We start from the raw sequence: 16,994 nt of genomic DNA on the forward strand, positions 1-16,994 counted from the left end.
ATTGTCTATTAACCTCACTCCAAATGTTAGCTCTATGAGGCCAAGATTTTCACCAGATTTCTTTGGAGCTTAGGAAAGCAGAGGCACACTGGGAGCTCAACACGTGCTGATTGAAGGGACTTACAGGGTACTATGGGGGTTACACGAGGTCATTATGTAAAGAGTTGGCATTGGGCCCTGCACATGACAGGGGCTCAATAAATGGCGGCTGTGTTGAATGTCTGTTTACACGTCCCTCTTTCACACTCAACTGTGAGCCTCTCAAGGTCAGGGACGTGGTCTTATTTTATCTGTTTCCCAAAGTACCTTGTACATCAGAGATGGCCAATAAGTGTTTGCGATGGAAGAGAAACTCAATCCTAGCTTCAATTTAGTGTAGCCAAAGACCAATGAAACCATCCTCGTTCTAAAAAAAATTAAACCTTTTTATTAGTATATTTATTTTATATATAAAAGAAATACAAAAAAAAGAAACACAAAGAAAATGCTTTTATGGCAAATCGGACTTGTCGGTGCCTTCAGCTTGGGCTCCAGGTTCTGGTCCGCTGGGTGTCAACAAAGTCCGCCGGTTGTAATGACCCTTGATAATCCCCGTGTTGTTGTTCTCATTGAGAAGCTGCTTCTGCCTTTGCCTGTTGAGGGACTGGACCAGGCCCAGGACCACCGCGGCCAGGGAGTACTGCCCGGGCAGTCTTCTCGGAGGCAGGATGAATGGGTTGGGTTGGACTCTTCCCAGCAGAAAGTACGTTTTGATCTTTCCTTCCTGTTCACTGATGCCCTTCACGTAGATCTCCCCTCGGTAGTCAAAGGCAAAGCCCTGGTCCTTCAGGATAAGATAGGTCTCCTCGGGGACTTGGATCCTGCCGCTGACCCCCGTGCTGTCCATTCGACTCGCCAGATTCACGGTTTTGCCCCAAATGTCATACTGTGGCTTCTTTGCGCCGATGACGCCAGCTACCACCGAGCCATGGCTGATGCCTGCGAGTGACCAAACGGGTGAGAGATGAGAGGAGAGGGACATCAGTGAGGTGTTCTCAGTTCTGCTGGGAGAGTGACCAGTGAGGGTGTGGTCTCTGTGGATAAACCGCAGGGCCCAGATCCGGCCTCAGTCACCCATGACACCTGGGTGGCCTGGGTCGGTTACTTAGCCTATGTGGACCTCACTTTTCTCATCTGCAAAGTAGAAGACGAATTGAGATAATGGAAGTAAAGCCTTGGCACAGTGGCTGACAACCAGGGGGTGCGCAAGAGGAAGTTATTATTATTCTCACATGGACGCTGACTTATCATGGCCTGTGAGACATACAGAGCACTGGACCAGGAGACAGGACCCTGGGGTCTCCTCCAGCCTCTGCTTTTACAGTGCTCTGAGAGCTTGGGTGACTTTTCCTTTTCTGCCTGCATCCAGGTCCTGAGCATCATTCCTTGGTCCATGGCCAAAGCCTCCCAACAGGTCTCCCAGTCTCCCCGCCTTGTCCTCCTGCAGACCATCCTCCACACTGCTGCTGGAGTGGGAGGGCTCTTGCTGGCACCCGTCTGACCAAGTTCCAACTCACTTCAACACCTGCTATGGCTCCTTTTGCCTGTAGGATGATGCCCATGTGCCCTGGGATCACAGCCAAGGGCCTTTCGAATCTGGCTCTTGCCTGCTTGGTCAGCCTCCTTCACCACCACTTTCCCCTCTACCTTCCCTCACACTGTACCCAAGCTCAACTGCTTGAATTTTCCTCACCTGCTGGCCACCACCACCTCTATGCCTTTGTCCCTATGAACTATCCTGTCTGCCCCATCCCACAGTTTATTTGGCAAATGCCTTATAAGACAGTTTCAATGACTCCACTTTTAAGAAAAATAGACTTCTTCTAGGACGGATAGCATTTCCCTAATCATGTTGGTGGGTATGCGTGTCTCCTTCTTATTAGACTTAGAATTTCTCATGTATTCTACAAAACTGGCTGGACACCTGCACAGTTTCAGCACTGTTCCAGGCACTAGGGAAATGGTGGGAAAGAAAAGACGTGCAGCCCCGGCCCTCGTGGAGCTTACCTTCTACTGGGGAGAGATGGAAACAAAATAAGTAATATATCAATGAATAATAAAGGCTATAAAGAAAAATCAATCAGGTTAGAGGGAGAGAGAAGTAGGAGGGGGGCATTTTGGAGAAAGGTGGTTAGGAAAGGCCTTTCTGAGCAGACTCTGAAGAAAGTGACAAGACAAGCCATGCAGATATCTGGGTTAGATGATTCCAGGCAGAGGGAAGAGCAAGCCCCTCCCTGCCCCATACAAAATAAAATAGAAGTGGCTGAGAAATCGGAGAAAGACCTTGCAGACTGCATGGGATTCACAGGGACAAAGATCTCTCCATGATTTGCAGAGAACTTCCCAGGCATTACCCCATCTGATTCCACATTACAACCACAAGGCGGGTGTTGGGGGGAAATAATATCGTGCCCAGCTTGCACACGAGGAACTGACATTCAGAGGGTTTGAAAGGCTTGCCCAATGTCATACAGTCGGTCCCAGCAGACCCAAAACACAAACTAAGAGGCCCAGGGAAGTTGGGCAAATGATATCCTAACCTCTGAACTATGCCAACACTCTGAGATTTCCCACCCAGAGTTGTCCCTGACCCTTACTTCGTTCAGGGTTGAAGATCTACTTTTTTTTTTTTTTTTTTTTTCAGTCCTGGTTCAATTGTGTGGTCAATGATTTCAGAGAGGACATGTAGGATCAATGGATGATGTGGGAATAGGCCCTGAACACCCCAGCTGTAGATAAAGAACACAAACATGACTTCTTTTTATTTCGATGAACAAAGGTGCGTGGCATTTGTGAGAGCTGACAAGTCAGATGCTGGGGTTTGTTGACCTCCATTTCTTGAAAGCTACTCAGGGATGGCCAAGTCAGTTAGACGGCAGGCTGGCCAGAGGACACCTGAACCATGACGACGGCGGCAAAGGCCATTTTAGCCTGCAGCTTGGCAGCCAGAATGTCACTGGGCTGTCCCCAAGTCTTGGAGCCACTGCCAGAGCATCCATTTGGCTGCGTGATTGTTAAGCTATTGCTCCCCATCTCTGGGCCTGTGTCTACCCAATATGAAAGCAGAATGTGGACCGGAGCAGGGATTGTCACACTGTGCTGGAGGAGGTCTTTGAAGATCAGCAGGGATCCTGAAGAAACTGGCAAGTTTTATACATGATAAAGGGTCACTCATCACATCACTGTGGTTTCTGTTGCATTGTGGTGTTGTTCAAGGGTGTCTCTAAGCTCAAGGAAGGATGAGCTGTGTGGCCAGGTGAACAGCCAAGAGGCTCTCTGCCTGTCCCTGCACGAACACAGCACCTGACATCCTTAGGAATCCAATCCTGCTTTTGCTTTAAGGTGTTGTCCCGAGGAACCAGGCAGCAGCACACTGGCCCACAGCATCAGAGGACCTGAAGTCAGGATGAAATGACAGGCCACTCCGCTCCCTCCCCCAGCAGGGCCATGTGTGGATGGGAAACCACACAAGCACGTTGCAGGAAAGGCAGGTATGGCATAGTGTTTGCGCTGCATTTCTGCACTCAGGCCAGGATCTTTCCCTGGCTTCCGGCACCCTGACTAAGAAGGAGGCCAGACAGGCCTGAACTGATGCCACCCTGGTCCTTGCAAGGTCACCCTGAGCCCGCTGCATCTCGCAGGACAAAGGGAGACCCAGGGCAAGGGAGGCCCAAGGCAAGGGAGGGTCTGATGGAGCCAGGCCAGCCAGCTATGTGTGTGGGGGGGTCCCTTTGCCACACTGCCAGCTGTGACTCACCAATCCGGAGTTCGAAATTGTTGAAGGAATGCTTGTTGATCTCCTGTATGCTCTCAGTCAGGGCGAGGGAGAAGTCGGCCAGGGCACACAAATGGCCCCACTTGTCTTCACATTGCTGGAGCAGAGGAGAGACAAGAACAATAGTCACTATGGTGAACGTGAACCTTTCCCCAGCAGGGACTGCCCTATGTCCTAACCCAGCTGTGCAGCCCTAAGATGGACACAACCAGGTATGTGAGCCCCTGTACACTTGAGTGGGCAGGGTCCCCGAAATGTAGGATGATGGCAGACTTGCTTAAGCAAGTGGAATATGCGTGGTTCATCATATTCCTTTCTTCACGTCTACACTCGTCTTGGCGGGTTGACACACCATGAATACCTGAGTGTGTTCACTGATGTGTATGTGTGTGAGTGTGTGTGTGTTTGGGCTCTTATGTTTGCACATGTAGGTTTCTTTTTTTTTTTTTTTTTTTTTTTGATTTTATTTATTCATGAGAGACACAGAGAGAGGTAGAGACACAGGCAGAGGGAGAAGCAGGCTCCTCACTGGGAGCCACCCAGGGGCCCTGCATGTGTAGTGTTTCCAGCCTAGGAAATCTGTATTTCCTTTGAAGCACTCACACTGTTTAAGGGACATTTCACATAGACATTTCATGGATCTCCTGAGGGAAAAGTAGAGCAAGCACTCTGTGCCTCTCTGAACCTCAATCTCCTCATCTGTAAAATGAGTGATTAGTGTCCGTGCCCTGCCTGCCTCCCTGATTGTGTGAGATTGTGTGTGTGAAAGCACTTCGTGCCTCGCCAGAGCAGAGGTTGGCGAATCGTTTCAGTGATGGGCCAAATAGTAAATATTTTAGGTTTTGTCCTGGCTACTCAACGTGCCATTTCAGCTTGGAAAGAGCCAAAGATAAACTATAAATAAGGGGTATGGCTGTGTTCCAATAAAATTTTATTGACAAAAACAGTGGGTCAGATCTGGCAAGCAGGCTATACTTTGTGGACCCCTGCTATAGAGTGCCAGTCACCCAATGACTAATGGGGGTGTCTTACCAGATAGCTGATCATGGAATGTTTCTATGTTCTTAGTTGGAAAGCAAGCGAAGGAAGAATGAGAGGAAGAAATGAGGATTCCTTCTTCCCAGTAACTTAGACTCATAGCCATGTAGCATTTGTTGAGGATCTACTGGGTATAAGGCTTTTGTGTGGGGAGCATGACACGGTCTCAGGTCATTCATCCACTAACCCTGGAAGGTAGATGCTGGTGTACCCACTTGGCACTATGCCTGGCAAACAGTCAGCCCTCAAGAGAGTGGAAGCTATTATTATTATTAATAATCCCACAAGAACAAAAAAACAGGCTGGTACTAGGGGTTTGGTAAAACTCACAACTAAATCATATCTAGGGTATTTCTTCACCCTGATTTTATCAAGTCAACAACAAGGTTCAGAATGGAGCCTAGAGGTTTCTCTTTTTTTTTTTTTTTTTGAGGTTTCTCAATCATAAAGCAGCATCCATTCATCGAGTAGATCCTACTTCCCTCAGGAGCAAATGTACGTCACCCAACTAGACAATCCAGTTCATCAGATTATCTCCCTACCAGTCCCTCCCCACACAGCCTGGTGACAGTGGCCCCACTGCCTTCAGGGACATGACAACAGTGAGGCCCCTGCCATATGTTGTGGCTGAGTGCAAGGAGTTCCTTTACCTGTTTTTCAGGTGACAGGCCTGACACAGCCATGTAGGTGCTGCCAATGGTCTTGATCTTTTCAATGTCTTGAAACCGGTCTTCACCGAGCAGCTGAAACAGATCCAGGCAATGGTATTAGTCCTGGTGTCTATTCTTCGAGAAGACGGGGGCTTTCCTGAAAGAGGTCCCTGGCTCATAACGAGGACTACTTTTGCCTGGTTTAGCATCTTTGAGACAGCTACTTTTCTCTCTGAGAATCATGTAGTTGGGCAGTCAACATATGTTTCCTGAGCACCTGCTAATTGCCAGGTGCCATGATGGGTGTGCCCAGATAACTCTTTAAGGAGTATCATCATATCCAGTTGTTTTGGATAAAAACATCACAACCCACATCCAACCTTTCAGAAGATCCCTAGCTCACCTTCAAGGATACCTAGATTCTGACTGTGTCTCACTGCCCACGCCACACAGGTCACATATCCATGAAGCCAGCCCTGAGTGGACAGCATAGGTTCAAAACCCAAACCTCCTTGGCTCCCAGGGCTAAGTTCTTATTTCCCTACTCTCTTATTTCCCTATGTTGGCAGGTATAAACATAACTTCTGGTTGTCCAACTCTCTGTTTCCCTTGAAGACTGAAATATGCTGAGGGGCTCATGCCACCCTGGGGCTGGGCAGACAGGTGGGCCAGACCAAGATGACGAGAAGGTGTTTTCTACACGTCTTGCTATAGGCATCCTCCCAAAATTAATCCAGAGCTAAGAAAATCAGAAAAATTCCAGCTGGAGAGAAATTCTTCTGGGAAATAAGGGAAAACATTGGCAGGTGCTTTTGTGATTTGCTTTGGGGTGTGTGTGTGTGTGTGTAGCCCGATTCACAGCTGAGGCAACCTTTGTTTATTATTTTTGTTTCCTGAAGCCCTGGTTGAGCTTCCACAAACTATACCTAGAAAAGGAAGTGGCCGGAGCAGCCTGCAGGTCTTCAGCCTGGATCATGTCTGACATTTGCCCTGAGATACCCCTAAGCAGGTTTGGTATCTTAGCAGCCCTACAATTGTTAAAATGTTAGCTCAGGGATCTTGGCATGTCTTCGAGTGCCCATCTCCCTCCCGCCACGTCCTTACACCTGCCTTTCCCCAGCTTCCTGAGGGGACAGGGGGACTCTTCCTTCCGCTCTTCTCTTGGAACTACTTGGCCAAGGGCCAATTTCAGGCCAAGGCAAAGCTGCTCCTCCTCAGAAGTCAATCAGAAGACAGCAAGAGGCCTCATCATTTCATCTAATGTCCATGCAGCACATTTATCCTGCATATAGCTAAAAGCATCTAGGGGCATAATGTGGTTCCGAATCAGCCCCTGTATTAATTCACTAGTCCTGCATGGAGTGGTGAGGTGTGGGAGCACCATTCGGCCTTCCATGAAGTGGGGGCCGTACGGTGAGGAGCCCCGGTGTCAGGGTGCAGACGCCCCTTTGGATCACTGTGTTTGTATCCTTTGCATAAATACCTAGTAGTGCAATTGCTGGGTCATGAGGATAGTTCCATTTTTAACTTTTTGAGGAACCTCTATACTGTTTTCCAGAACTGCTATGCCAGTTTACATTCCCACCAGCAGCTTAAGAGGGTTCCCCTTTCTCTGCATCTTTGCCAGCATCTCCTTTTCTTGTCTCCTCATCTCTGCCCTCCTCTCTTCTCCCACTTCTCTCCAGCTCCTCCTCCCCACCTCCTTCTGGTCTAAAACTTAGCTCCTGGACCAATCAATCTCCCCCTCTCCTAGCCAATCCAACTTCCTTCTGCAAAAACCCACCTCTACCACTAAGAGCGTTGTCTGTGTGTGTGTGTGTGTGTGTGTGTGTGTGTTTAAGGCATCAGATGCCTACAAATTGGGGTACAGAGACACAGATTTGGTTCAAATTCATTTACTACAATTTAAAAACATGCTCGTGAGCACTTTTGGAGGATGGAGGGGGGCTATAGTGCTTAAAATAAAACAAAGCCTGATGGCTCAATCTTCAGTTAGGGTTTTTTTTTTTTTTTTGTCTAGTGTTTTAATTTTTCTTAATTTAAATATATGTTTTGGATTGCACCAGTTTATCGTCTCCTTGCTATTTGCCAGCTGATTTTTTGTCCACCATTTATTAATTGATTGATTGGTCCCTTTAGCAAATACTTAGTAAGCATCTATTATGAACATCTTATGTTCTAGGCACAGCACTAGTCCTTGAGGATTTAACAGGATACGTAAAAGTATAATTTCTATCTTTATGAGCTTATGGCCTGCCACGAAGACCTGGAATAAAGGTACTCACCCTCCACTCTCCACAACACAAGGCCCTCTTTATGAGTAAACTTACCACAGACTTCCCGTGTAAAGGTGACTCAATCATCTTGTCCCTCACTAGACTGTGAAGCCGTGGAAGCAGGAGGTGACTATGTCTTACTTATCTTGATCCCAACCCCCATCCCTAGAATAACCAAAATGGCCGTTGTTGCCTTTTTGATTACAAAACTGGAATCATAAATGCCAGTTAATGATTAAAAACCAAAACAGTATGGCACACCTAGGTTCAAATATTGGCAGTGCTACTGCCAACAACAAATGGTGGCAAAGCCTGGGTTGTCTTGATGTCTCTGAGCCTTCACTTATATTTATAAACATAAAATAAAGGCTAATATTCCTATCCTGTAGGTTTTGTTGAGGGATAAGTGACGACTAAATGTTACATATTGAAATTGTTTTGCATTTGCTGCAATAGGCGGTAAACACCTATATTAATAAGATGGGTCTCTGCCCCAGAACCTAGTGGCTAGTTGGGGAGGCAGATCTGTACACTGGAGAGTTTCAGGCTCTATGATGGAAGGTTTCAGGGTATAAGTTTTTCATTAAAATAGGAGTGACAACATTTACCTGGGTAGAAGGAGGATTAGAAGAGATGTCATAAGTAGAGATGATGTTTGAATGGACTGTTCAATATTGGGTTTTCATGATGTTGAGGGAGACAGGACAGGGTATGGGGAGGATGGCATAATTTTGGGCAGAAAGAGCAGAGTATGGAATAGCCAGGTGGGCATGCTTGTAAGCAGCTGGGTGGTGCTGGGTGGGGGTACTGGGTGGCACATGGTGGGAGGTAAGGGTGGAGAGGGTACAGGGGCAGCAAATGGAAAGCTTCAGGTGACCTCATGAGGAGTTGGTGAAAGGGAGCCACTGATGGGCTTTAGGTTTCAAAGGCTGTGAAAAGATAGTAGTGCTTTTGGTGATTGCTGAAGTGAGGTACAGGAATGCCACAGTCAACCAGGGGAGAAGTAAGATGGCCCAAGGCAAGAAGGGGGCAGCACTGATGCTGAGGAAGGGGCAGACCAAAAAGCCATCAAGAAGGAACCCATAGGACTCAGTAGCTAAATGTAATGTGGGGATCGAGGGAGAGGATGTTGTTGAATGATGTCACAAATGCTCTTGTTCGCCACCTACATCTTTATGGGGCCATTCTCAAGAATGCCATGGCATTCATTGTCTGGCTGCTGACAATGCACTGCTGGAGCCTTTTTTTTTTTTTTTTTTTTGAGAACCGCCTTGGGCCATTGGGAGCCTCCTTGTTGGAAATACCTGGGAAGTGAGGCACTCCCCCGACCACCACACACAAGGGACAGCCCACAGCCAATGGCTGACCAACACAGGTTTACAAAAGCTTGGCCCTCTTGCCTCCATGGGAAACATCTCTGTGGTACCACTTCTGCTCCTGAGATCCTGGGGATCAGGCTAGGAGGCTAGACCTCAATGAACCCTCATCTTTGCATGGCTTCTTCCCGAGCATTTTCTCAATGAATCACTTGCCTTCTCAGGCCTGGGCAAGTGGATGGATGACGGTGCCCTACCTCAAGCTAGAACATGAGGATCCGAGGACAATTGCACCTGCCAAGTCTGTTAATGTAAATACAGTGTAGTATGAGTATATCCCCTCATGTCATGTGTCCTTTAGACTCTTGGAGCCTAACAGGAGCCTCCACTACCTGGAGCATGTATATACTTGTATTTAGGTCTCTGACCAAATGCTAATTGATGCTTTCATCTCTGGTACTTTGTACAGATGGAGAAATGTCCCCATCAGTGCCCAGCCTCTGCAATGTCTGAGTAGCACCATCCTCCAATCAAGTCCTGGTTTTGCCATTCGATGGTTGTTTGCCATTGGGTTAGATTACCCAGCCTTACTGAGCCTTCTGATCTTGATCCCCCAGATGGAAAAACAATGGTGTGGTTATCTCCCGCGATACTAAATTAGCTAATACGTGTTTGTGTTCAGACTGAAGCCTGGAGCTCTGTGAGTGCAAACCATGGCTATTGCTACAGTGAATGTGGTGTGACAACAGTGATGCCCACCGGTGATAGTAGCTTTCAGAGGTGTTGGTTTTACCTCATCGAAGTCAGCAATGATCTCATTCAGCAGGCGCAGGCATTCTACTCCTTGGTTATTCATTTCAGTCTGAGAGTAAAAGTCAGCAAACCCCGGGATGGAGGCGAACATCACCCCGACGGCATCATAGGATTGAGAATACAGCTCCTGGACATACAGACACACAGAGAGAGCCAGAAACAGTCAGTAGAGGCAAGGTTCTGCAGTGATGCTCCCCGTGCGCACGTGTATGTCTACACCCACACACAGGTTACCACGGGAAGGACAGACAATAGGGTTCTGACACCATCATGTCCACATAGGACCACTGACAATTCATGGTCTCCAGCCCCGGGGTGGGGGGCCCGAGTTCTGACAGCACACCCCTTGTCCTTGGCTAGCTTCCTTCTCTGTTCCAGTAGCGAGTCCAAACCCTCACCCCGTCCCTAACTCCACTCCCCACTGGATTCCTCTCCAGAGATGATCTTGTCTCTTGCCTTTGTGGCAAATCTGAGGCTCTTGGGAGCCGCCCAGCTCTGTTCCAATACTCATCCTTGTGTCTACATTCATTCTTGTTTTCATCCCTTTTGCTTCAACTGCAGACAATGCCTGTTCCTGCTGCCAAAGGTCAATGTTTCTACCAGATGTGTCAACAGCCCCCGCTTCTAACTTCTTCAGCAACATCCTCCTGTGGTGATCCTTTTCTTTATTTCTTTACTCCTCCCTCACATCCCTCCCCCTCTCCAAATGTTCCCTATATGGAGAAGTATGACACACCCTGGATCCTGAACACACCTGTGACCACCCACCAGTCTCTCTTCTTCTTCATCCAAACTTCTCAAACTGGTTCCCTCCACTGCCCGTTGCCACCCTGGCAGTGTTCATTCACATATCAGCTGAGAGCAGGTCAGCCTGCCAGCCAAAGTGGAAAAAAATCACTACACAGGTACTGGGTTGTGTCCTTAGGGACACCTGTGCAGGTTGGTGTGCTCATCACTAGCAAGACCATGAGCCTCTTGACTTCCCTTGTTTTGGTGATGCTGCATCTGTGTTCCTTATTCCTGGCTCCTTCAGAGATGCCTTTTTTTGGGGGGCTTGTCTCCCATCTGAAGTGTAGGTGATTGCTGTGGTTCTGTCCTTGACCTACTGCCTGGGCCAATGTTCATACATTTACGGGCCATCTTATTTATTCTCAACCTTTCACCAACATTCAGGTGGGACAGACTCTGAACAAGAGTCTTCAAGTCAGCTTCAAGTCAGCTCCTGTTCCCGGGCTCCCAGCTTCTGGGCCCCACGCTGGGTTGTCCTCATACTCCTCAAGCTATAAATGTTGGATGTTTCTCCTCTCCCCCCAAACCTGATCCCTCATTCCCTCAGTGCTACCGAGTCATCAAGGTTAGAGATGCTCAGAGATGCCTTGACCCCTTCTTCCCCATCACGTCTGGATTCAATACATTGGCAAGTTCTGCTGGCTTTCTTCATCTCAAGTATTTTTTTTTTTCTGCTCCTCCTGCCATTGCTATTTATCAGGGCCCCTGGTTTTCCTCCCCACGCTGTGTTCCCTGACTCATCTTGTCCCATCCAAAGGCATGTTCCCTGTGGTGGCTGGAATGATCTTTTAAACACAGAACACTGACCATGTCTCTCCCATTCCTAAAACCTTCCAGTGGCTCATGATTGCCCTCAGGATAAAGTGCAAACACAGCCGCATGACGCAGATTCATAGACTCATGCCCTCATCTCCACCCTTCTCTTCAGCCTCTACTGCCTGTGAGTCCCTGCATTGGACCTCGTGTTCCAGAAACACCGAAGCATTGTGCTCCTGCCTAGGCACGGTCGCAGATGCTGCAGGTGTCCTGAGCTCCTCTCACAGAAGTCCCCCTGTGGGCCCTTGCATCGCTTGGCATGGAGCTTTCCTCTGGCCGCCAGAGGGCACTCTGCCCGCGGGAGCAGTGGGCTCACCGCTCCAGGAAATTAATGCTCCTCAGAGCTGCTCTCAGCCAGTGGCTTATGGTCCTCAGCTCCTTCATCCCCTGGGCCAGAGAGCTGTGAGGTAGGCTTTCTACACGCTCCCGAATTCCCAGTGGGATTGAGCTCCAGGCGCCCCCACCCAGAGGTTATGAGTCTGATAATTCAGCCCTGCCTTTTCTTCCCACTCTCCTGCCTAACTTTGGCTTCCTGGGACCACCTCTAAGTGAATTATTTTCACCCAAATCCTTGTCTCAAAGTCTGCTTCTGGAAGAGTCAAACGAAGACACACACACACCTTCTTATCTCACTTGAGTGCTTTTTATTCCTACTGTCTGTCCCTTGATGGGACATGTCCTTCCTTCCTGAAGTTAGCCTCCCTAGCTAGGCTAACTCTTATTTTCTGCCTTCATTAGCCACATAGATACAATGTCTTTTGCAAACCTTCCCGGACCCGCAGATGGGGTCAGGAGGCTGAGTACAGCCTGTGGACTGGATTCCATATCCCTGGCTGCCTGAATTATCACCTACTGCTTGTCTCTTCCTTTAGTGTGAATTCCATAAGGCAAAAACCCCATACCATTCATCTTAGTCCGTTCTAATCATCTGGTTCATATTTTTTGGGATGCCATAAATTATAACCCCCACTATAATGCATGCTGTCCATAGGGTCTGGTACAAGGCAAATGCTCTAAACTGTTGGAATTAATGCCTCCCTGGTCTTTGCAGGAAACATCAAAGATTATGAAGTGCTTTCATATGAATCCAATGATTTAATTCTTGCAATGGTCCCGTGAAGTAGGCACGATTCTTATTGCCACTTTCCAGATAAGAAAATGAGAGAGAGACAGAGAGAGAGAGGAGTAAAGATGGTGTTTTGGATCATACAACTAGCAGTGGAAGAACCAGGGCTGGAGGACCTCCAGGGTCCTCCCCACTCTGCACACTTGGGCTTGTCTCATCTGGTTTCCACGCACTCCATCTGAGAAAGATGGTGTCCCTGATTCAAGATCAATCAGTCTTGAGCTTCCAGAGTGGAGGAATCTGAATGAATGCCTTTGCTGGTTCTCATCCAAAAGAGCACAGGCTGGTGGTGACTGGCAGCACTGGGTTGGGTTGGGCAGGGTGTAGGGAGTGCAGGTTGTGGTCAGGGAGCAGAGAAAGGGTACAGGGCTTTCTAAGTGTGGCCATTCACCTTGGCCTTGAGCAATGCAGTGATACCCCAGGAAAAGCCTGACTCCCTACTTTCTCTGATTCCTCCAATTGGCTGTGATTTGGAGAAAAAAAAACCTGTCTCTTATGTATTATATCACTTTGTTCAGGCTGCCCTCACAAAGTGCCACAGACTGGGTGGTTTAAACATCAGAAATTTATGTTCTCATGGTTCTGGAGGCTACAAAGTCTAGGTTCAAGGTGTCTGCAGACTTGATTTCTCCTGAGGGCTGTCTCCTTGACTTTTTTCTCCCTGTATCCTCACATGGTCTCCCTGCTGTGTATGTCTGTGTCCTAATCGCCTCCTCTTAGAAGAACGCAGTCAGAGTCGATTAGAGCCCTGCCCTAATGGCCTTGTTGGAACTTAACCACCTCTTTAAAAATCCTATTTCTAAATACAGTTGCATCCAGAAGTCTCGGGGGTTAGGACTTTAACATATGAATTATAGGAGACACAATTCAGCCCATAATGCTCCATTATTTCTATTTTCTGTTTCAAACAGAGAGACAAGAGAAAACCCTACCAGAGCCCTCTGAAACCCCTTCCATGACACAGTGGGCCAGCTCACCTGCCATGTCTGCCTGGTGATATATAAATGCTGCTGTGGTATAAAGGCCGGTCACCAGGGGTTTCTCATCATCATTTATCTGCTGGAATGTTCTCACCAATCCTAGCTCCTGCCACCCTCTTCTTAGTTTCACTTCTCAGCCTCTGCCAACAACCAGAATGCTCCGATTGCTTATATAACACAAATAATGCTAATAATATCAGCTACATCTATGGAGCGCTTCCCGCACGACAAGCATCACACAGGATGCTGCACACACATCATCGCACTGAATGCTCGCAAACCTCAGGACCTAGATACGGTAAAGATCCTGGTTTACTTGTGAGGACATTGAGGCATGTTGCAGTTAAGTAATTTACCCATGACCTGCGGTTGTTAGGAGACAGAGTTGGAATTCACACCCGCCCAGGGAGTCTGCCCAGAGCTCATACTGCTGCTACTAATGCTAATAAGCAAACACCAGGACCATAGCCATCACCGCAATAACAACAATAATAATCAGGATGGTGCCTAGGAATAAATGTCACTGGGACTGGAAATTGGACCCAATAAGTCCCTCTGAATGGATGGTTGATTTAACACGAGGTATTGGGGTTCCTAGGGCATAAACTCCAAGCCCTGTGACCTGAGTTCAGATCTCAACTCTACTGTTTCCTATTGGAGGATGGAGGGGTAGGACTGGGGTGGGAGGAGGCTCATTCCTCTCTGCCAAATGTTATCAGGAGAAGAGAGTGGCCAGAAGGAACCAAATCCAGGGCACTGGCTTTCAAGCACACTAGGTGGCCTAACTATACTGAACCCACCTTGCACCGGGCTGCGTTGGGCACTTCATGTGTTCTCACCTGATTTAATTCTCACACCAACTCAGCAAGGTCTGCATTATTTCCCATTAATCAGAGGAGGATATGTGCTCACAGAGGTTGGGTAAGCTGTTCTAAGTCACATAGCTAGTTATTAGCAAAGATGGAATTTGTGCTGCACACAGAAGAGGTGAGGGGTTTGGAGGGGCCATGGAAGAGCTCTAGTCACCTGTCTACACCTTTAAAGACAGCCCCAGGGATGCCTGGGTGGCTCAGCGGTTGGGTGCCTGTCTTTGGCTCAGGTCATGATCCCCGGATCCGGGATCGAGTCCTGCATCAGGCTCCCTGCGAGGAGTCTGCTTCTCTCTCTGCCTATGTCTCTGCCTCTCCTCTCAATCTGTGTCTCTCATGAATAAATAAATAAATCTTAAAAAAAAATAAAAACAGCCCTGTTGTTCTACTCTCCCCAGTCGACTGCTTTGGATATGCCATCTGTTTTTGTTGTTGTTGTTGTTGTTATTTTGGGCTCAAAAAAAAAAAAAATAAGAGCACTGTTAACTGGGGAGGGATTGATGAATATAGAAGAGCTATTATTCTATCATCCTCTGGTCTGGGCTTCGTAGAGGGTTTTGAGCATATGTGCACTCCCTGGTCTGCCCAGATATCAAGATGAAGACTCAGTCGGCTCTTTGTCTGGGGAACCCAGACCTCCCTGATTCCAGGTCCTGTGTTTCTTATACTGAGTCAAGCCACCTCTCTGCCAAGGAGAAGCAATGTCTGAGGCCTATTGACTTTATTAGTATCCTCAGGTTTCTGTGCCAACATCACCACCTTGGAGAGACCCTCCAGTGTCCACTCCCTACCCCCTTCACTACTCTGTTCTCTTACTCAGCTTCTTCTGTCCTCAGAGGACTGATCACTCCTGGGTACCAAGCTGCATATTTATTCATGTTCATGTCTATCTGCCCATGCAAACGCATGCTCCATATCACAGTTTGACCCCCAGGACCTAGAACAACACCTGGCATGGGGGTTCCCTCAGTAAATACTTGCTGAATTTGAGTGAATGAGTGAATGAGTTGGGTCGGTGGGAGACTAGGCTCAGGAAGGAACCAAAAAGATGACAGCTCACACTGATCAAAAATAACAGCGACAACCCGATGTGCTTCTAAAAGGTGCCAAGCACCATTTAGACACTTTGTGCATAGTTACTCATCGAAACATAGCAATCAGAGCAAGTTGGGAAGGATTGTTGCCTTGCAGGTGAGGAAAGTGAGGTCCAGAGAGGTTCATCACTTGCTCAGTTCCAGAGGTAGTGAGAGGAGGAGCCAAGATTGAATCTAGGGCATCAGGCTTTTGAGAGCACCACATGGCCTTTCAATGCTGAACCCACCTGGCACCAGGCTGTGCTGGGCACTTCATGTGTTCTTACTCAATTTAGTTCTCACGCTAAAGTCAGCAAGATTGGAATTGTTTCCTCATTAATTGGATTACAAAATGGATTCAGAGAGGTTGGGTGAGCTGCTCCAGGTCATACAGCAGGCGAGCGGCAGAGATGAAATTTGTGCTATCTGGACTTTGCAGCACCTGGGACACCTGCTGTCATTAGTGTCCTTTCTACAGGTCTTAAAAAAGCTACAATGAGCAAGCAGGTTTCCCAGGACTGAGCAATAGCAATAGCCAGGTTGGAGTATTGGTGAGAAAGTCCCTGCCCTGGGGTGATGAGCACCATTCTAAGTCAGAAGTCCAACAGAATGTAGAAGCTGCCAGAACCTTTGTGGGGTGCAACAGCCAGAACCCACGGGACAAGATGTCCCAGGGGGTGAGGCTTTGCCCACCTGTATTTAGCTCGCTTTTCACTGCTGCCCCTTCTCTCCCATCCTGCCCTCACAGCAATGTGGCACAAAACACAAAATCTAGCTTTGAAGGTGAAGCAGACCTGGGTGTGAATTCAAGCTCACTACTCACTAGCGTTGTGTTCAGACTTCTCTGAGGCTCAGTTTCTTCTTCTAGGAAATGGGGATAATCATTCTTATTGCCTTACCGCTCACATCTGTGAGCTGTGCTGCAGCCTCGCGGAGGCTGGGACCCACACTCAAGATGTCCAAACCCCAATCAGACTCTCAGAGGTTTGTATTGTAGTTCAGATTTGTAGCGGGAAGAGAAGCTAAGGATGCCTCTCGCAATAACACAGCAGGGCACTGGGAGTTCCTGAAGATCACAGCAGTCCCGCCTCTGCCTGTCACCCCTTCCCATGTCACATTACTCTGTCACACACACACACACACACACACACACACACACACACACACCCTAGTCTTGCCAAACCCCTACAGGCCACACGGTAGGGGCAGTGCAGCACAGAGGGAAGAAACCCAAGGGACTGGACTTGACTCACAGCTTTGCTTACATAGAGGGTATGTCATGGCCTTCTCTGAGCCTCCATGTCTTTGTCAATAATATGGGGGTGGTGATCTCTCCTCTTAAGACTATAACTGAAATGAAAGATCCTTGACATTACTTGCCTATCTCAGTACCTGGCTTGCAGCAGGTGTTCGGTAAGTAGTATTTATAGTGCT

General features: G+C 48.0%; 1 protein-coding gene across 3 annotated transcripts in view; it reads right to left on the minus strand.

The window, feature by feature from the left end:
- Positions 1-400: 400 nt before the first annotated feature.
- Positions 401-16,994, minus strand: part of ADCY8 (adenylate cyclase 8) — a 214,681-nt gene continuing 198,087 nt past the window's right edge. For all 3 annotated transcript variants that reach the window (XM_072774518.1, XM_072774517.1, XM_072774516.1), the window contains 4 exons: positions 9,888-10,034; positions 5,503-5,595; positions 3,797-3,911; positions 401-978 (listed from right to left, as the gene is read on the minus strand). In XM_072774518.1, coding sequence (XP_072630619.1) covers positions 491-978; positions 3,797-3,911; positions 5,503-5,595; positions 9,888-10,034 — 843 coding nt within the window. In that variant the 3' untranslated portion in view covers positions 401-490. The remainder of the gene's footprint in view (positions 979-3,796; positions 3,912-5,502; positions 5,596-9,887; positions 10,035-16,994) is intronic.

This window comes from Canis lupus, chromosome 14 (genome assembly GCF_048164855.1).
Source record: "Canis lupus baileyi chromosome 14, mCanLup2.hap1, whole genome shotgun sequence".
Classification (NCBI taxonomy): Eukaryota; Metazoa; Chordata; class Mammalia; order Carnivora; family Canidae; genus Canis; species Canis lupus.